This window comes from Danio aesculapii, chromosome 2, assembly GCF_903798145.1.
Source record: "Danio aesculapii chromosome 2, fDanAes4.1, whole genome shotgun sequence".
In the NCBI taxonomy this organism is placed as follows: domain Eukaryota; kingdom Metazoa; phylum Chordata; class Actinopteri; order Cypriniformes; family Danionidae; genus Danio; species Danio aesculapii.
This window is the reverse complement of record NC_079436.1, coordinates 31,061,286-31,088,690: the sequence shown is the minus strand read 5'-3', so window position 1 is coordinate 31,088,690 and position 27,405 is coordinate 31,061,286. Positions and strand designations below refer to the sequence as shown.

Sequence of the window (27,405 nt, the reverse complement as noted above, 5' to 3'; positions counted from 1 at the left end):
TGTGTGGGCCAGAGCTGGGCCAGTGAAATTTTGCTATGTGGGTTCCATTATAACAACATTTTTGTTTCATTTTGGTGAAAATGAAAGTAAAATTTACTAATTTTACCTTCGGCCAACAGGGAATATTTCAAGAATCCACGATTATGGTGTCATGGCTTTGCAATCAAAAACCATATGTGGTTATAATGGAATAATGGAAATCAATGGGGGAAAAACAGCTACGAACATAACAAAAAGATAATCAATTTAAACAATACACCAGGGTAAAAAAGTTGATCTGTGTAGATCTTAAAAATTGGTTAAAACTGACAGCAAAGGCATTTTTAATATTACAAAAAATATATATAGATTCATCCAAGAATCCTGAAAAATATGTATGCATATACAGGATGTAAAAATAAGAAAAAACCAATGAAATTCATACATTCCATGACATTTTCAGCATTGGCATGAGTTAAATCTACAACAAAAACAAGCTTTCTGGATTTAGAATCTTACTGTTTTACTGTATTTATAATATAACAGAATAAATCCTACATAAGCATCAGTCTCGTTAATTTCTCAACTTAATAAATGATAGTTATGTCTGTGAGTTCTGTGAACAATGTTTCTGACCTTGGGTGATGAAATCTTGACATACACCAGGATCGGGGCCAAGGAGGTCTTGCTTAGTTGAAGAGGGTGGTTAATAGTGTCAGCATCCAGAACCACAAGCTGTAGACTGCGTGCTAACTCAAAAATCCTCTCAACCTCTCCTTGGATTTGAGCTGGAAGGGCAGATAAAGAAATAAATGAGGCTAGTCAACCTATTATCCAGGTTTACAAGCAGCATCTTAAATGAATATTATTCTATCCAAATAAAATATTTGTTGTTAAAACAAAATGGAAAGCTTTTTAAGTCCAATTCCAATCCAAAACGATAGCAACAATAAAGAAACAAATGTGTTTTTGCTCTTTTTCATTACATGACATGAATTAAAAAAGCATAAAATAAAAGTGCCATTCTCAGTACTAAACACATTCCATAGAGAGGTCATGCAATATGTTATTGAAAATAGAGGTAATCCAAATATGCTGACGGACAGTTCCTTGTCCACAGGAAGTAACAGAACAATGAAGGTTTAAAACCTCAAAATTGAATCATAAAAAAACAGGACAAAAGAGTTCAACACCATCTTCCACAACACACTGCAAGAATATTTTTCTAAGTCACTATTATATTGTTTTTCATTAAAAATATCAAAACATAAAAATTTTGTTACTCCAATTTGAAATAGTTTTAAGCATAAATATGGAATATAACTAATACTAGCTAATATTATCCTACATTTAAGAATGCTTTGATATGTTTTCTGAAAAACAAGACCAAATTACCCATACATTAAACACTTTGGCTTGCATTTTTGATCAGTAAAAGGATACACAAATGAAGATCAATGGAGATTTCCATGGTTATGGTTTCTAACACAAGCCGAAGCTTTTAGGAGTAAAAGTATCAGGGTTCTTTGACACTTATGGTGTTTTCTAAGAGGTAAAGTTGCTCTGATGACACCAACAGGAATGAGTTGGGGAATGTGGACAGGCTACTGCTGTAATACATACCCGCGGCATCTGAGATACGGCAAGGTGAGGGACAGAGTGGAGAAAACCAATCAGATCCCCTTAACAAAGCTAACTAAAACACCTCAGATCCACACTTGTGTGAAAACTCACCCACTGATGCAAAACATACAATGCCGGTCAAAAGTTTGGGGTCAGTTTTTTATTATTATTATTATTCTGTTCATCAGTTGGGCATTTATTTATTGTAAAATATATATATATATTAAATATTTATTTATTTATTACTATTAATATAATTATTAGTCCAGTCATTACTGCTTTTATCACTATTATCATTAATAATAATAATAATAATAATAATAATAATAATAATAATAATAATAATAATAATAATAATAATAATAATAATAATAAATATTACAGTGATTTCTAAAGGATCATGTGACTGGAGTAATGAAGCTAAATATTTATATTTAAAATCACTGGAATAAATGATTAAATAAAACTACTTATGAACAGTTATTTTATTGTGCAACATTTCACAATTGTACAATTTGTACTGTATTTTTGATTAAATAAATGCAGCTTTGGTGAGCAGGATAAGCTTATTTTAAAAACATTAAAAATTCTACTGACCGGTAGTGTATGTTTAATAATAACATTGGGGGGGGGGGGGGGGGGGGGGGGATCTTTTGGGTACACGTTATTTATGGAGTCTTTAATATAATTTTTTTAGTGTTTGCAATTTTTTACAAAAAGTACTGAGTAGTAGCTTGTTATTTATATTCTGTAGTATATGACACATTCTAATGACATATTGTTAAGAATTAATCTATATTGAAGTTGAACAGTAATTATCTTTTTTAAAATAGACTATGATATAACTGGCTACCATTGAAGAATACTCTTTTAGGATATTTATTTATTATATCTATTTTAGGATAGATGAAAAACATGATTTTCTTCTCTGGCACACTAAAAATAGAGCTGAAAGACAGGGTTGTCTGGGGAAGAACAGAATGTCTGGTCACCCTAGTATATAATGCATGTAATTTAGTATAAATACTTTTCACTGCTGTAGTAAGTACATGTAACATGTAACAAGGGCACTAAAATAAAGTGTTACCCAAATTTTCTGTATTGCAAAAAATTCAATTTACAAGAAGGGAGCTTCTCTGTTAGTGGGATTACTGTTTCTGCAAATTTGTTCAATTAATCAGTATTTTTGTCTTGTTTATCAATAATTAAACAAAAAGATAAATCAACCAAATACATGTACTTGCAAAGAAAAATGAGTAAGATATTATGGCCTGTTTGCACATAATCATAATATCAACTACAAAATGATAAGTATGTATAAGTATATATATATTAAAAAAAATGTACTTCATTAATTTCTTTACTCCAAAAACCTCAATAAGTTATAGTTTACGCTTATAATAAGAAAAGAAAATTGACAGTGAATTATAAACTATATTTAGATGTATTGACTCTGAAAGGAAGTTTTAATATTTATTAGTATTTCTCAAGAAAAGAAAATAACTAGATCTAAATGTGATATTGTTCCTGAAAAGACAAAACTTCTGTTTAAGAAAGCTATCGTTATTATAGTTACTTGCAGAGCACAAATAGATCTAGAATAGTATAGAATGACACAAAGGCAGATCGACATTAATAATGATTACCTAAATTGGTGCGGGTGTTGGAGCGATCCATTATGGCGTGTTTGCTGGGGTTGTTGAGGATCGACCGCTTGGCAAGTGCAATATCCGCAGTCACTCGGGTGATAGTTATTCTAATGATGGATTTACACATTAGAAAATTCAAAACACTTCGCATGACTACATGCAATCATCATAATAGTAAATGGTCATTTGTAAATATAAGTCAGTAATCCATTTATTATATAATCCTGTGCCATACCTTCCTTCAAATCTGTGTTTTAAATAATCAAACAGAGCTTTTTGCATCATATCCGTAACCTGGGAATTAAAATAAAAAGGGGAAATATGTTATTCTATAATAATGCTGACTTTAAAACAGTGTAACTTTAGTAATGTACAGTAGAGGGCAGTACACATTCATATACCATAAATGTGGAATATGAGAGGATAAGTACATAATCCACAGGCTCTGATGTAAGACACATTATAGTATTTTCCAGAAAATGAGCTAAATCTGATTATAAGTCAAACAGAGTCAAAATTGCTATTTTGAGAAAGAGAGAGAGAGAGAGAGAGAGAGAGAGAGAGAGAGAGAGAGAGAGAGAGAGAGAGAGAGAGAGAGAGAGAGAAAATGAGAAAGAAAGGATATCAATGCATTATATAAGTCTATATTAGTTTCATATAATAAAATATGTGACTTACATTCTGGAAAATACTGCAATATATAAACTTAATAAACTGTAAAATACTTTTTATGTTAAGACTAAAGAATTTTGTACATGATCCACTTGCTCTTTCAAAGCAGTAATGCTGAAAACCATCTTTAATGATTTAAATTGCAGCAGAAAATCTTCCTCACCTCATAGCCCTTAAGTGAAGGCCCCATGAGCACCACAGGACGCATGGAAGGCACAACATCATATGCAGCCAATTGCTCTCCCTGCAATCAAAGAAATCTGGTGAAAAAACTTCAGTAAACAGGTAATCTACAAATATATGATATAAATGTGTGTATGTGTTAATGTTGGTATTTATATGCTCACCGATTTCTTCTTTACTTGCTGAACTAAAGGTTAAAAATGTGAAAAAAGACATGTAAAGCATGCAAACGCATACAAATAATAAAATGAACAATAATATGTTACAATATTTATGTGTTTTATTCAGATTTGATGTTAATAGCAGATCATGAATAAATTATCAAAAGAAAACCATTCATATGCTAATGCATCCATGACAGACACTCTGAATTGAGTTATTTTAAATAAATAATACAAATGATAATACATAATGTCAGCGAACCTGTTTGTGGCGGAGCCGCTTTCTTTGCATTCAAATCATCTTTGGCAGCACTAGCTGCTTTGCTGCAATGAGAGAAAAAGCCATTTGTACATAATGAATGGTGTAGCAGTTTATCCTTTAATATGGCTGAGTCCTGCAATAACGGTAATATTATAGAAAATGAAGATCCCACACTGGGATTATAAATGGCTTATGTTTACTTGGCCAGCGCTTTGGCGGCTTTCCTGGCCTGCACCTCTCTCCTGATCAGAATAGTCTCCAGGTTCACTGGGCTGGGGATAAAACCAACCTCTCCCCCTTCCTTTACAGGCCGTCCAATCCACCAGTCATTGTTGAACTTCTGTAAACAACAACAATATGAACTTGATTAAGTTCAAATCAAATGATAAATGATTTAACATGCATGTAAATAATTCTATGTTTAAAAACACATCCTGACTGTATTGGCATTCATTTGACTTAAATTAATGAAGCAATTAGCACATTCACACATACTGGTCAATTCTATTCATTTTATACATTTACCAATTATGAGTTAGTTCAGCCCAAAATAAAAACTACCTCATCATTTACTCTCCCAAAAAGTTGTTTTAAACCTTTCTGAGTTTCTTTCTTCTGTTGAACAAAGAATAAGATATTTTGAAGAAAGTTGGTTGCTGTGACCCATCAACTTCCATAGTAAACTTTTTTATATTTATTTTGTTGTTGTTGTTCTACAAAAGAAAGAAATTTAAATAGGCTTTGAACAACTGAAGGGTGAGTAAATGATAACAGTTAAAATTTTTAAGCAAACTATCACTTTAAGTGAACAAAACCTTTTTTAAGTGTAAATTGTAACATTACTATTAAACCAATTCTGTTTGCATAAGGAATAGAATTGCTGCTGGGAGGAGCACATACGAGATGCGCTGAGGTAAGAATTCTGCTTTGGGTCATAAAACTCTAACTGTGCTGCTTACAGTAAAAGTGTTTTTTCTATGTAAAAACGCTAGACCTTCTGTTCCATTCATCAGCACTGTGGCTCTATTGGATACTGCGGTATAATACCTGCCCTTCTAGAGTAACTTTTTGTGTCTTGTTCTGTGCAATCTTACCTTTAAAAACATATAAGTAAATAAAAAATATGACAATGAGTCGGACTCGATAACCTTGTGGGCATCACTTGTAATGGTCATAATGTCCAATCATAATAAAGAAAAGATTGTTAATAATTGAGTAAAACTGAAGGGAGCCTCCTTTTGGTTGAGTTTGCTGTTACAGAGGGTCTTATAGGGTCTGTGAAAAAATCCTAAGGTCACAGCCATGTTGGTTCTCACTGCATTTGCAGATGCCCATTAAAAAGTTATTATAGCAATATTAACACTATTAGGTTTTTACCAATATCTTACCCATACTTATTCAGTCTATTTAGTCTATTCAGCCTCTACCTATTTTACTTAAAATTATAAAGTGTGTCATTAATTACTCATCCTCATGTTGTTCCAAACCAAGAGACATTTGTTTATCTTTAGAATACAACTTAAGATATCTTAGATGAAATCTCAAAGCTTATTCACGTCCAGAAAGCTACTAAATAAGCATCATTAACACATGGATTGCCCGCACATGACTTCCTCTGTTTGAAACAAAGCACAGGTACATCCGAGGTAATACGTAAGCAGCAATGCAACACACATACAGAGCACAGTGCTGTGCACCATGTACTGACACTATGGAGAAGAATCAAGTTTTCTTCATTTCTTTAACTTAATTTGTGTAGATGAAAGTAGGTCTAAGGACTTTGAAATGACATGACTGCTTAATAACATAATTCGATTTTTCTGTGAATTAACCTTTTAAGCACCCATCCCCAACTGTTTGTGAGATGATGCACTAAAATAAAACGTCTAATGAATAATGAGATTTAATTGCTAAATATTACTGAACAACTAAACTAATGTTGGTAGAAATGCCCAGTTTGTACAAACTTCAATCATAAACTTACATTGATGGTTCCCCGCTAGTGGAGTGACTCCTATCTTAACTGAGTCATTTTAACAAATGGCTAAAGATGCAGTTTGGGCTGCACGGTGGCACAGTAGGCAATGCTGTCACCTCACAGCAAGAAGGTTGCTGGTTCGAGCCTTGGCTGGGTCATTTGGCATTTCTGTGTGGAGTTTGCATGTTCTCCCCGTGTTCGCGTGGGTTTCCTCCAGGTGCTCCGGTTTCCCCACAAGTCCAAAGACATGTGGTACAGGTGAATTGGGTAAGCTAAATCGGCCGTAGTGTATGTGAATGAGTGTGTATGGATGTTTCCCAGTGATGGGTTGCAACTGGAAGGGCATCCGCTGCATAAAAAATATGCTGGATAAGTTGCCGGTTCATTCTGAAGAACCCCAGATTAATAAAGGGACTAAGCCGAAAAGAAAATTAATGAATGAATAAAGATGCATTTTTTGTCAACCCTTGACCTGTTATTATTGCCATTTCCTATTGAGTCATTTTTTCTATTTAATAAAAACAAAAAACCATCTACATCTTCATTCATATACTGTGTTAGATTATCTGGGACTAGTCATACACTACCTGACTAAAGTCTTGTCGTCGATCCCAGTTTTAAAAGCAACAAATAATATCTTGACTTCTAGTAGATGATTTGGAGAAGTGGCAGAAGGTATATCTTTCAGATGTATCACCTGTTGAACTGCATCCCAATTATCCCAAATACTGCAGAGATCTATTGGAAGCCGCATGGACCCAAGATTCTCATAGAAATCAGTCAAGTTTGGTGAAGGAAAATCATGGTTTGGGGTTACATTCATTATGGGGGTGTGCGAGAGATCTGCAGAGTGGATGGCAACATCAACAGCCTGAGGTATCAAGACATTTGTGCTGCCCATTACATTACAAACAACAGTAGAGGGCAAATTCTTCAAAAAGTTCCTGAAAGCAAAGGTCAAGGTGCTCCAGGATTGGCCAGCCCAGTCACCAGTAATGTACATTATTGAGCATGTCTGAGGTATGAAGACTGAGATAAAGAAGGAGGCATTGAAGATGAATCCAAAGAATCTTGATGAACTCTGAGAGTCCTGCAAGAATGCTTTCTTTGCCATTCCAGATGACTTTATTAATAAGTTACAGTCATTGCAGAGATGTATGGATGCAGTCATCCAAGCTCATGGCAGTCATACACAATATTCATTCTGTTTCCGCTGCACCATGACTTTATATTCATAAGTCAGAACCTTACTGTCCTAATTAAATAATTAAAAATCAAGGCATGATCGTATTTTATTTTGGTAAAATAAGCGTAATCTAGAGGCCTTCGCCTTTCACACAAGCCACTTCTGACACCAAATGATCAACTAGAAGTCAAGTTATTATTTGTTGATAGATGACAAGACTTTTGTCAGGTAGTGTACAAGCAGCACTTACAAATGCATTGTATAAAAGTGTCTACCAAATAAATGAAATAAATGAAGGTAAAGTGCAGGGCAGCAACAGACGCTGTGATATTTTCAAAAGAGTTTGATTTAATTTGCATATGATTTTGCAGTGTGTGCAAAGGTTGAACTACTGCAGCTAATCACAGAGCATATGGCATAAACTAAAAAAATTCTTCTAATCATGAATTTATTTGAGAAAACATGGGTCGGGATAGCCTTTTGTTTAGGAAAATTAATTAAATAATTGAACAAGATTACTGTGTGGTAGGGCCTTTGTGCAGATGATCTGTAAACACACTGACCTCTTTGATATGCAGGAAGTCTTTAGCTTCAAATGAAACCCCGTGTCCTGGTATGGGGACGTTGTCATCGTCTGCAGGAGAGTAGGTGAAGTTTGTGCGCACAGCGAAAGCAACTGGTTTATACTGAATAATAGAGGGAGAAAAAAGATTGTTAACACCACACACCATAAGCCACCAAAACTGCAGCCTAAAATATTCAGACTATGCTGTCTATCTGTTTGTCATTTTTTCTAACCACATGTACTACTAAGTAAGTGCAGCTCACTTTTTTTACCTGAATCGTTCGTAAGGTGAAATGGGTAACAGAACAACAACAACAACAAACTACTGAAGACAGCAAAAGCACCAGATGCCAGCATTTGAAGACTTCTTGCATAAACAGATAAAAAGTTTTCAGGAATAATTTTTTTAAACAAGTATAAATACATTCTCATCACTCATAACATTTTGGATAAAAAAAGCAAAGACATTAGGCAGAATAAAAAATTGCGAAAATCTATTCCGTTAATCCAATTAAATGGTGAAACACAAGGTGAAACTAAACAGCCCTAGTTAAATTAACATAGAACTATAAAGAATCCTTCTAGAATGAAGTTCTATGTTAATTCAACTAGGGCTGTTTAGTTTCACATAGTGTAAAAATGGCGTTAAGGCAACTATTCTCCATGCAAATTTATAGTAAAATATGTTTGGGTTAAGACTGTACTGTAAACCTATGGAAGTCCTATGCAAAACTTCAGTGTACAGTATTTTGAGCTTCTTAATCTGCAGTGTGGTATGTTTGAGAATATTTTAAATCCACCCATGAGGTTGTGTATGAGTGAGCATGTGTGAATGGCAGCAGACAGATACTTTGAGGAAAATGCTGGAACTGAAACGCTGCTTATTTGAACGGCACATGTGCTGCATCGCCCCAGGCAAGGCACTAATAATAGCTTTCATTCATTTACCTTCAAACCAATTGCAATGCACAAATTCATTCTCAAACAGCTCCATATCAGCCCAGTGAAGGGTAATGCAGTCTCATGGCAGCTGCATGAGGCTTGAGGACAGTGCAGGTTTGAATACATATGATGAAACTGAAGGCACATGAGATCATTGTAATTCAGTTTGCACAGTATAACTTGTCCTTCAAGTGCAGAAAAATTTGCAATGATAATTTTATGGAGTGCAGCAGTGTAACACATACAGTCATGGAATCTGATTTGATTTGTACACTTTGGCATGGCCTTAAATGAACAGAAGAACAATTGTAAAATTCTCTATCTCTCTGTCTGTCTATCAGTCTATCTATCTTTCATAAATATATTTACCATCTATTCATTTCAATTCATCTAATATCTATTAATTCATCCAACCATTTTTCACATCATCCATGCAACAATAACATCTAGCAATCCAGCAATACTTTCATCCATCCATCCATCCATCCATTCAACCATTTGCTCATCCACACCATTTATCATCCATCCAGCTTCTAGCAATACATCAGTCTTAAATGCTTACATCCACCCAACCATTTGTCTATTTATTTATCATCTAGCAATTCATTAATCATTCCATCCATGCATCCATTCATTTAACATCTAGCAATCCATCAATCCTTCCATCCATCATCAATACATCCATCCATCCATCAATTTATCATAGCAATAGCAATCCATCAATCCTTCCATCCATCATCAATACATCCATCCATCCATTCATCCATCAATTTAACATCTAGCAATATATCAATCCTTCCATCCATCCATCATCCATCCATCCATTTAACATCTAGCAATCCATCAATCTTTCTATCCATTCATCCATCCATTCATTCAACATCTAGCAATCCATCAATCTTTTCATCATCCATCCATCCATCCATCCATCCATCCATTTAACATCTAGCAATCCATTAATCTTTATATCCATCCATCCATTCTCCCATCCATTTAACATCTAGCAATCCATCAATCCTTCCATCCATCAATCCATCCATCCATCCATTTAACATCTAGCAATCCATCAATCCTTCCATCCATCAATCCATCCATCCATCCATCCATCCATCCATTTAACATCTAGCAATCCATCAATCCTTCTATTCATCCATCATCCATCTATCCATCCATTTAACATTTAGTAATCCATCAATTCTTCTATCCATCCATCCATATATCCATCCATTTAACATTTAGTAATCAATCAATTCTTCTATCTATCCATCCATCCATCCATTTAACATTTAGTAATCCATCAATTCTTCTATCCATCCATCCATCTATCCATCCATTTAACATTTAGTAATCCATCAATTCTTCTATCTATCCATCCATCCATCCATTTAACATTTAGTAATTCATCAATTCTTCTATCCATCCAGCCATAATTCATCCATCCATCCATTTAACATCTAGCAATCCATCAATCCTTCTATCCATCCATCATCCATCTAACATCTAGCAATCCATCAATCCTTCTATCCATCCATCATCCATCTAACATCTAGCAATCCATCAATCCTTCTATCCATCCATCATCCATCTAACATCTAGCAATCCATCAATCCTTCCATCTATCTAGCAATCTATCAGTACTTCCATGCATATATAGCCCCACCTACCCATCCATCCATCCATCCATCCATTTATGAATCCATTTAATAATCTGTTATTCATCAATAATCTATCTGTCTGTCCATTTATCCAATAAACTCTATTAAATTCCATACGTGATATTTATATTCTAAATATATAGTTTTTAGTTTAAAGTTATTGTATTGGACATTACACCGTAATATATAAATATATTAACTTTTATATTAACAATGAATTATATTAGGTAATATTATAATTTGGCATTTAATTTCAAAGAACATCAAATTACAGCACAATGGCAATCTTGCTGTTTTAGCCTGGTTTTAAAAGTTGTTCTCTGTGAGAGACAGCAGAATGAAGCAGGACGTGATATTCTGTCTGCTCACTGCCTTAATTAAAAAAGACCTGAGGGAGATCACTGACACAGGCAAGGGGTTTCATTCAGTTTTTACAGCCTAGAAAATCTTAACTCTATAAGGAGCCAACGATAAAACAACCAAGCATGTTGTTGCTCATTCACAATTTACAATGGTGCTTCTTATCAAAAAGAGGAGAAGAGAGGTATGAGTGATGATTGTAGTTATTGTTTGTCAGGTGTGTGTACAGCATTGATTTTGTAGAGTACAAGACAGTACACTAATGTGCTGTTTCAACCAGGGGATTTGGCAATTAGCTTTCTTGCACAGCTACCTTGTTACTTTGACAGAGGAAAAAGAGCCGTGCAAAATTTATGAGCACATCTAAAACTGTGATATATTTCAGTCTTTGTGGCCAACGTCACTGCAAACAGAAAACGGGCAGCTAAGAGAATTATGGAGTTGCAATGTACTGTACCTTGGCCTTCTCGAGCTGGACTTGGGCATTCTTCTCCTTCTCCTCTGTGGCCCCTGTGTCCTGACGGTCCGCCGAACCCTATATCAGCCAAAGAGTAAGAACCAGCAGTTGATATAACACATAGACTCACTCTTTTTACAAGACATTTCTCTGCATTCCTCTGACTCAAAGTAGCAAGCCCTTGACTGTGGATACAGTGAGAATCTTGATATGATTATGTTGAATCCATGCTGAGTAAAATAAAATAAAATAAAATAAAATAAAATAAAATAAAATAAAATAAAATAAAATAAAATAAAATAAAATAAAATAAAAAAAAATTTAATAAAATTAAAAATAAAACTTAAATTAAATTTAAAATAAAAATTAAATAAAAAATATAAAACATTATAAAAAAATAAAAAATTAAAAAATAAATGAAAGTTTTTGCAAACCAGTAGTAAAGCATTTAAACTCATTTTTCTATTAAGTTCATAAACTTATTAAATGTAGCATAAGCTCTTACATGTTGTTTTCAGCTGAGATCTATGAAATGACAGTGCAATCAAACTCACAAATGATCCCAAGCTTTCTCCTTCCGGGCTCCTTCATCAAATTTTATTACCATCTCCTCACAAAGGGCACTGCTCAAAGTCATGTGGAGAATCTATCAGTAATACCAGGTGATAAGAACCCGAAGTCAAACCATTTAGCTCTGTCAAATTGCGCTTGTAAATTAATATGAGCATAACACTTTTCTGCATTATTCTTTGGCAAAGTGCTACCACAAAACAAAGATTATGGTTAAAATATTTAATAAAATAATTTCTATAATGTTTTAACACAGTCATGTGAAAAGCAGCAGTGATAGTGAATCTTTCACGTTCTCACAAAAAAGTTTGAAATTACACAATACAGTGCTCAGTATTATATAAGTACATCTCTCACAAATCTCTCTTTTAAATTCATATTTTAATAGGAAAGCAATATTATATTCGTGCATATACATTAGATTAGTCAGTACTGAAGCCAAATTTGGAGCTTATCTAACAAAAATAACTTATGATAACGGTCCAAAAACTAGTACAGCCAAATTTATGTTATAGAAAAATATTAAATATACAATTAAAAAAAGAGAAAAAATCAAGAAAAGCAAAAAAAGAAAAAAAAAAAAAGAAAACAACTTTGTTTTGTTGAGATTACACATTCACATCCTTCATACAAACAAATACATAAGTGAGGTTTATTAATAAACTAATTTCGGGAGGATCACGTGCTTATGATTTATCACAGCCGGTCTCGTATTAAGCTAATCAGTATCATCCAATCATATGAGCCATAAGCTACTATAAATAACCACAGTTTTCAGTCCACTTTATCTTCGTTTGGAAGAAACCCCCCTTCCTCCCCATTCTCCTCCTTCACCTTAGATAGGGCGGCACGGAGGCCCAGTGGTTAGCACTGTTAGCCCCACAGCAAGAACACTGCCAACCCTGGTCCTGCCAGGTCAGTAGGTGTTTCTGTGAGGAGTTTGTATGTTCTCCCCGTGTCCGCGTGGGTTTTCCCCGGGTTATCCGGTTTCCTCCCACCATCCAAAAAATATACATCATGCATAACAATGAAACATTTGTCTAGCTCCCTTGCTTTTTCCTCACGTGTTCCCTTAGCTACTGCAGACGGGGAGTTCTGAGATCCACCGAGCTCAGGCTCCCCTCTCGCTCTGCAAACGGGAGGAAGCCCCGGGCTCGAGGATCCCTTGAGCTCGGGGCTCTCTCCCGGGACAGCATGCCAAACAAGCTATTGATGAATCATCAGCTAAGTGTGAACTCTTGAAATCCATACATAGCCTATAAACACAGATATGGAAAAAATTAAGACAGCACTTGAAAATGTTCTGGATTTTTTATTTGGATTTATTTAAAGTTATGTGTGGTGTAGAATATAACTTTTTGATACTCTGTAAACCACTAACAGCATTATTAAAAAAACTGAATAATAAAAATGCATAAAAATATACATAAAAAATGTAATAATATAAAATAAAATATAAAAACATAACATGCATAAAATAACAAGAAGTTTCATGTTTTCAGATATCTCATTACTATTTTTAGACTACACAATACCAAAGATTTTACTTCAAAAAAACCTGATTATCATAAAACAATGTCATCGTCATTTTTTCCTGATATAAAGTTCTAAATAAACATATTTTATTTGACATTTAGAAAACGTTATCAGACATTTGAAGAAGAAATTAATACGGTAATTAACAAACAATCATGTACTAACAAGAAATTAAGGTAGGCTTTATTCACACATAAACTCTTATAAATCATGTTGTAGTTAAAGTCAGTTCATGATTAGCGCATGCATTAACTCATCATTAGTCCATAATAAAGTATTGTTTAGTTTACATATTAACACATCTTTATTCATGTACTGTTATTGTAAAGTGCTACCCAATTTTGTGCTCTCATAAACCACACAAACAATTACATACAGATGAAAAATCATGACTAAGAAAATTATATGAATAAAATAAAATGATGATGATACATGCTCTGAAAACACGTATTTATTATATCCATCTATCTGTCTTCCCAGTCTGTTTCTAGTTTACATTTTCACATTTCCATTTAAAGTTTTTCAATGTCACAACAGAAGTCAGGATGACTGAATTACACCCTCAGCCTAGCACACTCTCTCCCAAAGGCACACCTACACATGCTCACATGAACACTAACATGCTGACAGTAATGGCACAGTGACAAGCCCCTCAGGAGACACTGGTGGGACACAGTCTGACAGAGTCATATTGACCTTAATATAAGGCTGATAACCTTCTGACAAGACTAGCACTACTGTTTTCCAGCATATGTTGTGTTGTGGATGATGGAGTGCCTGTTACCCCACTGTTTTCTGTTGCTGGTAAACAGCATGCTAACACCCGGGGCCTAAAATAAGCACTGTCTAAGTGTCCATTAAGAAAAAAACGCAGCATTGGTGAAAATAATTAGGATTAATAAGGTTTGAATAAGGGTGAATCACTAGTTTGTCAGTAATGTTTTTAAAAATTATTTCTAACAATATCTGCGAATGCATTAATGCATTTTTTAATGCATAATTTATTGTAAAGATTGTGTTGTAATTACTCTGTAAAAAATATCTGTTAATTAACAGTTTCTGTATTATGTGATTAACAAATGTTTTCAGTGTATTTAGGGTTGAGAATTGCATTATGGGACCTTGATTTCTGCTCTCAATGTTGAAAATTCAACACTAAAGTTTAAAAAAGTGACTTTTATGGACAATTTAGTACATTGAAATAATAAAATGTATAAAACTAAACATAAAAAATTGAATAATATAAAATAAAATATAAAAACATAACATGCATAAAATAACAAGAAGTTTCATGTTTTCAGATATCTTATTACTATTTTTAGACTACACAATACCAAAGATTTTACTTAAAAAAACCTGATTATCATAAAACAATGTCATCGTCATTTTTCTGATATAAAGCTCTAAATAAACATATTTTATTTGACATTTAGAAAAAACGTTATCAGACATTTGAAGAAGAAATCAATACATTAATTAACAATCCTGTACTAACAAGAAATTATAGGCTTTATTCACACATAAACTCTTATAAATCATGTTGTAATTAAAGTCAGTTCATGATTAGCGCACCCATTAACTCATCATTAGTCCATAATAAAGTATTGTTTAGTTTGCATATTAACACATCTTTATTCATGTACTGTTATTGTAAAGTGCTACCCAATTGTTATTGTATGAGAAATAATGTATAAAGAAATAAATCTGTAAAAAGACAGAAAATGTCCTGGCAGTTTATTACACGGCTTTTTGTACCACGATATACAACACCAACCAAGACAATATATCACTTTAAACTTAAAACTGTCAAAGTTGTAGGAAAAATGTATAAATGCACATGTAATAAAAATCCCATAATGCAATTCAGTCCTAAGTAAATGGGGAAAAAAATACAAAATAAAAACATGAATCACAAAATATTGAAAACTGCTAATTTACAGATATTTTTACACTTTATTTAAATCTGACGCAAAGAACTTTGATCTGTTGATGTGAGCTGCTAATGTTAACAATGTTTCAGCATTTTTTCCTTAAATAAAACCCTTTTTCCAAAATATGTTATGAATCTGTTTTTCCATAACAGATATCGGTTTGGTAATATTCGATTTACTGAAAAAAGCGTGACATCACAATCTGAAGTTTTGCACAAGAGCATTTATTAAAACAGCTTTCTATCAGAAGGTACAGTTGAAATCAGAGTTATTAAACCCCCTTTAAGCTATATTTTATCGATAGTCTACAGAACAAACCATCAAGTCATATACAATGACTTGCCTAATTACCCTATCCTGCCGAGTTAACCTATTTAACCTAGTTAAGCCTTTAAATGTCTCTTTAAGCTGTATAAAAGTGTACTGTAAAATATTATTTACTGTCATCATGGCAAAGATAAAATAAATGAGTTATTACAAATGAGTTATGAAAACTATTATGTTTAGAAATGTGTTAAAAAAATCTTCTCTCCGTTAAACAGAAATTGGGGTAGAAAATAAACAGGGGGGCTAATAATTCAGTGGGACTATTAATTCTGATTTCAACTGTATTTCGTAATTTACTCTACCAAAAAATATAACTCGTAACTCTGATGAAATATCCGAAATTGAACATATGTGGCATGTTTTGAACACCTTTTGCTTTTACAATGACTTAAGGAGATCACAGATGAAAGTAAAATACTGTCAATAGTGTTTTGTGCTGCATTTTATTTGCTGCCATGTCAGCAAACACAGCTATTTTCATGACAAAAACCTTTGATTAATAAATATACAATTATAATTGAATAATTATAATTGAATAAATATACAATTAGCCCCTCTTGCCATGTCAGCAAACACAGCTATTTTCATGACAAAAACCTTTGATTAATAAATATACAATTAAAACCACAAACAAATAAAAACATAAATTAGATAAGATTTTTTACATTAATATATGATAACAATTCTAAACCTTTTCCTGGTGACAAGTGAGCTCATTTCATAAAAAAAGCCTTCTGCAGTCATTAAAATCAGGACAGTCCAATAGAATGTGCTTTACAGTAATTGCAATTTTGCAGAACAAACACTTAGTAGGGTCTTCTTTAATCAAAAAAAAAAAGGGTTTGTATTAAATATAAATGAATCAAATTATAGTATTGTTATTTAAGATCTATATTGATCAATCTTGGTTCCACATGAACTCTTCTGGCGCTGTAAGTTTGAGTAACTTATAACATGCAAGAAAAATGTAACATGCATCAAACATTATCATAAGTTCATAATGAGAACGGTGTATTAATTATTCACAAAAAAAGACGTTGGTAACACTTTACAATAAGGTTCATTAGTTAATGCGTTTACTAACATGAACTAATCATGAACAACACTTGTACAGCATTTATTAATCATAATTGAACATTTACTAATGCATTATCACCATCCAAGTCCATGCTTGTTAACATTAGTTAATGCACCGTGAGTTAACATGAACTAACAATGAACAACAGTATTTTCATTAACTAACGTTACCTAACATGAACAAATACTGTAGTAAATGTATTGTTCATTGTTTGTTCATGTTAGTAAATGCATTAATTAACATTAACTAATGAACCTTATTGTAAAGTGTTACCACAACGTTTCCCTGCTTTCTGCCAAAATAAAAGCAATACATAAAACTTGTTGTTAGATTGTATAAATAAAATTAATATTACAAAACATTTTAGTTTAAGTAATTTTAGATTATTATTTTCATTGATTTGTCTAATTTTTAGAATCTGTTTAAATAATAAGAATCAAACGTGCATTAGAAGAGTTTCTACAATTTTGTTTTGCTTGTTTAAATACTGCATAAAGAATTTCATGGTTGAAAGCAACAACAAAAACATATATTCAAGGCCAGTAAATATTCACAAGGTTTGATTTTAGCCCTGCCTACATTAAACAACTTCACCAAAACCAGCAAAAACTAGCCTGAACAAACATAAACATTTATATTGATAAGGGCTGAAGGTGGACAAAATTAGACTGCACATGAAATCAGAGCCAAACCATAATTAAATGTTAAATAGTATACATGTTTCATAGAAGTCTATCAAGAATGTATATGAATGCTACTGTATTAATAAATATTGTGCTCACGAGTGTTTAAATTAAACAGGCTTAACGCAGCACCCATTGGATAAACTAACTCAAGGGCATGCAGCAAAAGCATGAGCGGAACATAGTTTGCGCTGGAAGAAATGAAACTAATTAGCAGAGAAGGTGGTGAAACAAGATTGAGTGAATAAAGTACGGAATTTGAAGAGGCCGAGATAATTGGGCGGGGATTCCCATAGGCACAGTCGTGTAGAGGTGCTCGCTTTTGTTTACTCATGTCTACCATAGACATCTGTTCACTCAGTGCCGGCTCTTCTGCAAGTCAATGTCACAGAGAGAGCAGTACAAACTGCTGCTGAATTATTAACCAATGCCACACTCACCATGACGCTCTTCCAACCGCTGAGTTTATAGAGGGCTCAGATCATTTATATTCTGATTCTCACATGCACCGAAGTGTGAAGCCTCTCCATAATACTAAAAGGGCGTAGCTAATATTTCTGAGCCAGCGATCAATCCATCCAGTGGGTCTCTCCCCACTGTCTCCAAACTTTGTTCAAGATACTGCACTGTTATGCAAAACTTTAAAAAAGGCACCTGCAGTGAAATCAATTGTAGCATTTGTTAATGCAGTTCAACAAACTCTGGACTTCAGAATTCCTTCATCTTCACAGGTACTTTGATTCCTGAGTCTTTGATTGACTTTCTAATGCAAACGCAATTAGCAAACCACAAAGTGAGTGTCAGCTAGCCAGTATGAAATGTCCTTGATGACAAATTTCACCTAAATGATGTTTTAGTGAGATTCCTCCTAAAAAATGACCAAATAGATTTGTCCAAGCAGCTTATTAAAACATATGTTTTAAAGTGCATATTTATGAAATGAAGTATAACCTGCATTATTACTATAAAATGCATTAGTTTAAACTGTGGACTTTTAGACTGTCTTTTACTCACTGTAATACTTGTTCAAAGTGTGTAAATATAAATTCCACTTACAGAATTTATATTTACACATTTGGAACAAGATTTACAGCCAATTCAAAGTACACATTTCAACAAAACATGCATATGCTATACTATCAAATTCCATACTATGCATTATGGCTGACTCTCATTTTTATTTTATTACTTCTCTCTCTTGTATTTTTCTTGTAAAACTTTTTATGTTGCATACTGTAGGTTGGATGACAGAATGAAGGAAGGTATGTTTTTAATTTGTTTTATTTGATCATGTGAAAATTTGATGAACTTGACAAACAATAAAGTGAATAAATAAAACCCAACATAACTGCAATCATGACAGCTCTTCAGAAAAGATTCTATCAGCAGATTCAGACAGGTGGTGCTAAGGAAGGAGAAGGGCTATTTCTAAATTTCCCATTGAATGTAGCACTGAGTTGAGTCAGAATATAAATACAGTAAGTATAAGGACATGAATTGCCCAAGCTGATAAGTTTAGAAGAGCAAACAGGTTGTATATAGATTTATATTTTTCATTGTATATCTTACTTAAACTGAATCAGAATTGTTACAATGAATTTTTTACAGTGTTTGCCTCACTGCTCCTTTGAAGGCTTCAAGTCAGGACTTTCACTAGACTGCACCAGAACAATAATTTGGATTCTCTTGAGCAGTTTAGATGTGGACCTGATTCTGTGTTCTGAAGCAATTAGGCTTTAGCTTCAGCTCATGCACAGATGGTTGGACAATCTCTTTAAGAAGTGTCTGGAATGTTCCAGGTCCAACAGCAGATCCCTAACAAACACTCTGCCATCTTCATGACATTGTCAGTTTGGAGTGTAGTTGCTTTACGCTTTTTCCTACCTATTTTTCTATATTTTATGAAGAGAATTTATACAAAAGCTCAAGGCAGAGCACCTTGAAAATAGACACCTTCTTGGTGAATGGTAACAGATTACAATACAAGAATTATGTGAATAATTTTGTCAATTGTCTTTAATATACTGTTGAGTGTAGCATTTTGATATTAAGTGAATAGTTAAAGACTTAAAGTACAAATATATTCGCTTACATGATGCCTTGATGGGGTGCTACATATATGTTCCTTTTTTCAACATATAAATAAATTTGAGGACAAAGTACTTGACTCTTTTAGTGCATATCACACATTGAAAAACAATAAAACTAAAATAAAATGTATATTTAAGTATAACTGTGCTGGTGGTGAAATAGATCTAGACCAGGGGTGCCCAAATTTTTCTTAGGAAGATAAAAACATGTGCCATTATTTCTTAGATTTCACATTATTATATATTATTATCTTGCAGTTTAGTTCATACATTTGAGGGAAATGTTCTTAAACATGACACACAACAAATACCTTTTGGTACTGCTTTAATATCTCCTGCATATACTTTAGCCAATCAATCGCTGCAATACTAATAATATCTTACTGTAAGTGATTGTTTGTATTGCGCATAATCAAGCATTGAAGGAAAAAACAAACTACTTTAATCCAATTACAAAGCTAAAAAAAGAGCAAAATTTTTTTTACTTCCAATACAGACAGCTTGGAAGGCCCTGTAATTTTAATTAAAGCTACTGTTAATGCAATCAGATAAACTTTTGAATGCCAAATTTACCATTAAGGCAATTCAGACCCATGAAATCAGTGATTTTATCAGTTGTTACAAACACAATGGAGAAGAGTGTGTGTGTCTGTCTGCATTGAAGGATATAAGAGATAGAGTCCAGAACAGACGTTGCTATGGAAACCTCAAGAATAGGAAATGTGCTGGCTATGCAGTAAATTTCTTATGAGGTGTTTGACTGCTAAAACTCAGACCTTTCATTAAAGCACACTATAGTGTATTAATAATGAATTTTTTCACAACCTAATTTATGGTGGGCTAATTTGGTTAGTTTAATGATTATGATTAATAGGCACAATTATGTCACAGTATCACACTAGTGGATATTTTAATCCACTGCTATAATGGCTTGAGTTCTGGGCAGAACTCCAACATCCACCTACTGCAACCTGTGTGACTCCTGCTAGCGCACCACAGAACATGTCATAGGATTTGGGTCAGATCCATTTAGTGAGTCAGCACCTTTCTACACTGAGTATGACTGAAGCCAAAAAAAAAAGTTCAGACTCTACTCTGTGAAATATTTCATCAGACAGAAACACTAATCATCTTATACAGTGCCCAGCATAACTAAGCATGTCCCTTTGAAAAGTAAGATCATTAAGACAATTGGAGGAGGGAATTATTGGGATAGATCAATCAAAAATGATCATGTACTCACTATTTACTCACCCTGAAGTGGTTGCAAACCTTTATGTTGAACATAAAAGAAAATCAATAAAACACAACACATCTGAATTCAAATAAGTCCTTGTTTGCAAAAAACCACACCCTACAACAAATGTAACTGTATATATATTTTTAGTATGACTTCCATGTGTATTCCTTTATGATGTCTCATTACATTCATGTGGCGGTACTGTATTGTATTCTTAAAATGGGTGCACTAAATGCACTGTATTGTTAAAGAGGGTGCTATCATGCTTATTTTGCACATATTAACCTCATATTAATCTTGAGTACCTATAGAATAGTACTGCATCCAGCATTTCTCTAAAAAGTCTTTCAAGAGTTCACACTTAGAACCTGCTTGATAATATTAGCAGGTTTGGCATGCAGGTGAGAACTCTGAGCTTGGAGATAATTGAGCCCAGTGCTCCCGCCTGGTCAGATTAGATCAGGTAGTTCTCAAGAGCTCCCCCTGGTAAAAAAGGAAAGGGGGAGATGGGGTGGATGGGGGAACTCTTCAATACCAATATAAGGGAGTAATGCGGAATATGGCATGGGTTGCAGCTGGAAGGCCATCCGCTGTGTAAAACATATGCGGTTCATTCCACTGTGGCAACGCCAGGTTAATAAAGGGACTAAGCTGAAAAGTAAATGAATGAATAAATGCGGAATATTCATAGTGAGTTTGGAATATTTTATCGGCTTCCTAATGATTACAGATGAGAGACCAGCCTTGATCAATCATATCACATGCTCCTCTCGAGATTACTTTGTGAAACTTCACTTAGTTTTTTAATACTTATTAAAGAAATATACAGCTCTGTAATTCTCTCCAGAAAAGCTTTCTGTGGGTGAAGCTATTAAGTCAAAGAAAGACATTGATTGTCAAATATCAAAACATATCAGTATATTCATTTAATTAATGTTTGTTTTGGGTTTCACATATTTGAATGCACATATTTACTATCAAAACAAAACGATTGTGATTTGCAAAATACTTGATGTCTATGAACTATGTACTGCAATTGTAATTATTTTGTTTTACATATAATTTGATGATTCTTGTTATTCACAGCATAAACACTATTGATACTTCTCCCACTTAAACAGACGTACTGTTATGTATTTTGGGAGTTGACAAATTTACTTGATGTAAATCCCGCAGCTTTAATCTCTCCACTACAGCACGTGGGGCTGCAGCATGTCATGTGATAAACCAGATGTGTCGACTTTGGAATATAGAAGTGATCAGTTCTAAATATAAATAAATAAATAAATAAATAAATAAAGCATCTAGTTAAAGCATGTAGATAAAAAAGGTTAAATGAACTATGGCTGAACATGGTCAATTTCCCTATAAAACCAAAACCATCTTATTGGAGCCATTCCCATTTGAAAATAAAAACTTTCAGAAACTAGTTGCAACCTGAAAGCATTATTTTTTTAACAAAGAAATACACATGATATGATATATTATTTCGCTAGAATAGCTTCAGTTTTGCCATTCATACCATCTATTCCTATGTAAAACCATTAAAGCAGATTTGCTCAAATATGTCAATGTATAGGATCATTCATTCATTTTACTTTGGCTTAGTCCCTTTTTTCTTCAGGGGCCGCCACAGCAAAATAAACCACTAACTTATCCAGGATATGTTTTACACAGCGGATGGCCTTGCAGCTGCAACCCAGTTCAGGGAAACACCCATACACACTCATTTACTACGGCCAATTTAGTTTATTCAATTCACTTATACCCGCATGACTCTGGGGGAAACCCGGAGGAAACCCACGCAAACATGTGGAAAATATGCAAACTCCTTACAGAAATGATAATTGACCCAGCCATGGCTCGAACCAGCGACCTTCTTGCTGTGAGGCAACAGAGTTAACCACTGAGCCAACGTGTTGCCCTGTATAGGATCTCAAAGTATTAATTTAAAAGCAAGATGAATGTTATTTTTTCTGAGACATCTGTCATTGTTTATTCAGTTATGCTGTGCACTTTTTTTATTATAATGATTTTTCATATTTTTATTTTTTTGTATTACTTATATTCTACAGATTTTTGTTTCAAAGGCCAGAAAGTTTTTCGAAGTCTGACTGAGTAGACAAAACTATATCTGTGGATGGTGGAGCGGCACACTCTTATTGGAAACTGTCTTCTAATCTAATTAAGACTAGGATTAAGATTTCCTGACTGTTGCTAAATGAGCTCTGGCAGGTCGCCCAGGTATTCGACTGCTCTGTATTCATGGCTATGCCAAATGTTACAATATATTGTAATGGCTGTTTTTTTTTTTTTCATTTATACTTGTAATTGTAAAGTAAGTGACACTTTGATTTTGAAATACATAAATAAATATGCAATACACTGTAGTGAACAGAACAATGTTTCATTGATTTTATCATTTCCTAATACTAGATGTGGCTCCTGTCCACTTAAAATAATGCACTTATATCATAATAAAATAATTTTTTCTTTTTTCAGTAAAAATGTTTCAGCTTTTCTGCTTGATTATTTAGTGTTTTGCTCTGTTTCTGAATTAAAATATTTTAAAATACCATGCGTTTGTGTGTTTATTATCTTTATTAGTTTTAAGAGTTTAATGTTTTTCCATAAAGCACTGCACATACTAACATTTTTAATAAGATTTACTTCATAAAATGTTAAACAAATAAAATAAAATTGCAAGCTCACTATAAATCCTTTTTTTAAACCAAAGTCCTGGTTCATTTCTCATAATATTACTAATGTTAAACTGCTTTTTATATGATTTAAACATTCTGCCAGTTAGCTAGAGCAATTTATAAAACAGGTACAGATCCTGTCCTATTTGTCCTTAAATGCAAGAAATAAAACACAATCAGAGCTGCAGGAGCCATGTAAGGCCAAGCTACACTCATGCACAGCATGTCTCTCTTTCTCCCTGTTGCTTCTGGTCATGATTGCTTCTCTGTAAGGAGATTAAGATGGCATGCGTCAATCCAGGATTTGGAGAGAAAGAGACAAATGCAAACTCGTCCAGTCCAGCAGACAACACTACAGACAGAGACAGTTTCACACCTCCTCATCAAAGCAAGAACACATTCTGGTAGACAAAAGTTATTGCTCTACATATTTTCTTTTTTTTTTTACAAATGAGCTTTTTTATATATCTAAATTCTAAACATGCATAAAACACAAGACAGAATTAAATGACACTCTACAACTGGGTTCGAAATTATACAATTTAATTATTTTTTTAATTAATTTCCATATGCATTTTTGAGTTTGTTTATTTATTTATGCATACATAGCAATAAGCTACTTAAGATTTATTTATCAGGAACTCTTAAAAGTCTTTTTAACAGACAAATTTGCACATACTTTATTTTAAAGACCAAGCAGAAAGTTTATAAAAGTCATCATATTATATATGAACTAATATGAATGTGCTACGTGTTTTTACAGCATTGTTAATTTTCATGATGCGTAATCTAATATTATCAAATTCAAATTTTTATTAGTAAATTTGAGTTAGTTCATGTAAACCAAGAAGCCTAACTGTAGTTATTAACCCACATTCTCTTTCACAAGCGCAAACACACACCCACACTATAATACACCTTCATCAGTGTCTATTCTAGAAATTGTCCAGTTACTTTAACTCAAATTACAACAGCAAAAACAATTTAGACAATAAATAAACAAAAGAAAACAACAAAACACACACAAACCTATTCTATATTTAGAGATCATTTGAGAAACAGCTGATGTTTTGTAATCCTGACAATTGGAAAAGGATTATGTTCATAACACTGCTCAGCACAATCATTTTCAGCAATGATTGTGCAAGCTGTCACGTGGAGGCTAGACTTCTGGCCAGTTTTACTTTGCACATAGAAAGCATCCAGCATAAGAACAGAGCACTTTTTTTACCACGGTACAGGAGTACACGTAGAGTACCGTCTATGGTAAACCCATGCAATGATGCAGAGCAGCTCAAGCTCACATGGATTACAGCTGAAAGCAACAGATGGCACTCTCTTCGAATGGCACTCTCATGTCCACCTCATCATCATTCCCTCACACACAGAAAAAAACACAAACACAGAAGACATGTTACCTTTTTCTTGGGTGGCATGCCCACTCGCTCGCGTTTCTTTTCGTTTCTCCACGATTAACTGCTTAACAAGTGGTCAGTTTATGCTCTCGCAGTCGAGATTGACTAGCGACTGAGAAATATCCATGTACTATCCTCTTTAATCTGTTCCGTCCCAGGACAGCCCGCCAACTTTGTCAGATGAGCCCTGAGTAGGTTTTACGGCATGTTTTTGTGCGTGGTGAAATTGGCGTGCCTCGGGTTCATCTCATAGTTGCAGAACACGCTGAGGACAGAAAGTGTCTCCATGAGTGGACGGACACGCGCGCAGAGTGACTATGAGTGGAGTTTGACACGCTGCTCTGCTCCTCCACCCTCCTCCACCTCCCCCGCGCTCAGCAGCTTTATTTATTCCACAGCGCGGCATCTGCTGCTCCGAGCACGAGCTGTAACCTGCGCGATTAGCAAAACTCGTATTCGGTATGTATGTATTTAAAGAGGACATCTCGAAGACAACCTAACCCTAACGTTTTTTATAAAGAGCTAGTAACGTTATAATGGGAAAGTTGGTAACCATAGTTCACCCCAATAGTAAAATGCTGTCATCATTTACTCGCCATCAAGTTGTGACAAATTTAAAGAGCTTCCTTCCTCTGTTAAACAAGAGAGGTAGCCTATTCTGAAGTTGAACACCCGGATTGCGTTATTTTCTATAGAATTTATTACCATACTTCAAAATATCTTCTTTTTGTGTTTAACGGAATGAAGGAAACTTGAAACGTCTGGAGGGTTAGTAAATTAAATATTTTCATTTTTTTTTGGGTGAACTATTTCTTTAATGAAGTTCGCCAAGCCCCAATCACAACTTTGGAATTTAATCAAAAACCTCGTACTGTATGTGGATATATAAGTAAGTTAAAAATAAATTGTGTACTTGTCAGATTAATTAAGAGAAACAAAAATAAATGTAATTTTGTTGATTTTTTGTAGTTAAAAAAATGTTTTGTTTTTTTTTTACTTTTTTATTTAACCTGTATTTTAATGTCTTGTCAGATTTATAAGTTTTCCAAACTGTGGGAACTCCTGTCTCCTTTCAAGTCAGTTTTTGACTTGTCTTTATAATAGTATGGCATTTAAAAAACGTGTCTCAAAATTTTAAAATAAGCCCAAGTAATTATAAGTTGGAAGGAAGTAGGGCTGCACAATATATCATTTCAGCATCGCTATCGCAATGTGATCATTCGCAATAGTCACACCGCGAGCATACGCAATGCTGAGTCTGGATTATAATTCATAATTTGCATGTGTTTTTGATGTCTGTGATTGTATAATGACCTTAAAAGCATTCAGGCATTATAAACTGTATAATTTGTAACTTTAACAATGGTTAATTTTATTGAAGTATTTTTATTTTCATCATTCAGTTACTTTACTTGAATACTGCTAGACTCAGGAAACGATAAAACACTTTGTATCTTTTTCTTGATTGTGTTTATAGATTGTTATGCAAATAGCACACACCACATCGAAAATGTGTCGGGGGACCCCAAAAAGTTTATAGATTGTTAGTTAGATTTGATGGAGATGCTCTCCCACTGAAGAAATATACTAATTGATGTAACATTATAAATTCTCTCCAAATAGAGATATTAAGTCATCTGGTGAAATTGTATTCATGTCATAATATATATTGCAAAATTTAAAAATAATGCTAGATTTTTCCAATATCATCCAGTCCTAGTATGTGATTAAATAAATCGCTCATAAAGACTGGGGTTGATGTTGTTATTCTTATTTCTAACTTTCCGTCAACATCACTAAACCCTGCAAAAGGAATCTGACGTGTGAAGCAACAACTATTACAGCTAAAAAAAGTTTCACACAACAGCATTTTGTGGGCATTAAAAAAGGTAAACTTTTGAAAACAATATATCTGTTAACTATACAGAAACCAAAATGTGAAAACCGACTCATCATGTGCACAAATTGCATGTTCAGTCTATGCGTGATTACAGTACAACCAAAACACTTGTAAAAGAGTATATACAGTGCTCAGCATATACATTATAAGTACATAACTTGCAAATCTATACATTAAAATAATATTTTAATAGGATTACAATATTAAATTTGTGCATATCCATTAATTTAGTCACTACTGAACACAAATCTGGAGCTAAGC

General features: G+C 33.7%; 1 protein-coding gene across 1 annotated transcript in view; it reads right to left on the bottom strand.

Moving 5' to 3' along the window:
- Positions 1 to 27,405, bottom strand: part of cacnb2b (calcium channel, voltage-dependent, beta 2b) — a 49,150-nt gene that overhangs the window by 8,050 nt on the left and 13,695 nt on the right. Inside the window, exons 2-10 of the mRNA XM_056467014.1 lie at positions 11,673 to 11,750; positions 8,257 to 8,379; positions 4,730 to 4,869; positions 4,530 to 4,591; positions 4,271 to 4,293; positions 4,087 to 4,167; positions 3,487 to 3,545; positions 3,249 to 3,358; positions 616 to 767 (exon numbers count right to left, since the gene is read on the bottom strand). Coding sequence (XP_056322989.1) covers positions 616 to 767; positions 3,249 to 3,358; positions 3,487 to 3,545; positions 4,087 to 4,167; positions 4,271 to 4,293; positions 4,530 to 4,591; positions 4,730 to 4,869; positions 8,257 to 8,379; positions 11,673 to 11,750 — 828 coding nt within the window. The remainder of the gene's footprint in view (positions 1 to 615; positions 768 to 3,248; positions 3,359 to 3,486; positions 3,546 to 4,086; positions 4,168 to 4,270; positions 4,294 to 4,529; positions 4,592 to 4,729; positions 4,870 to 8,256; positions 8,380 to 11,672; positions 11,751 to 27,405) is intronic.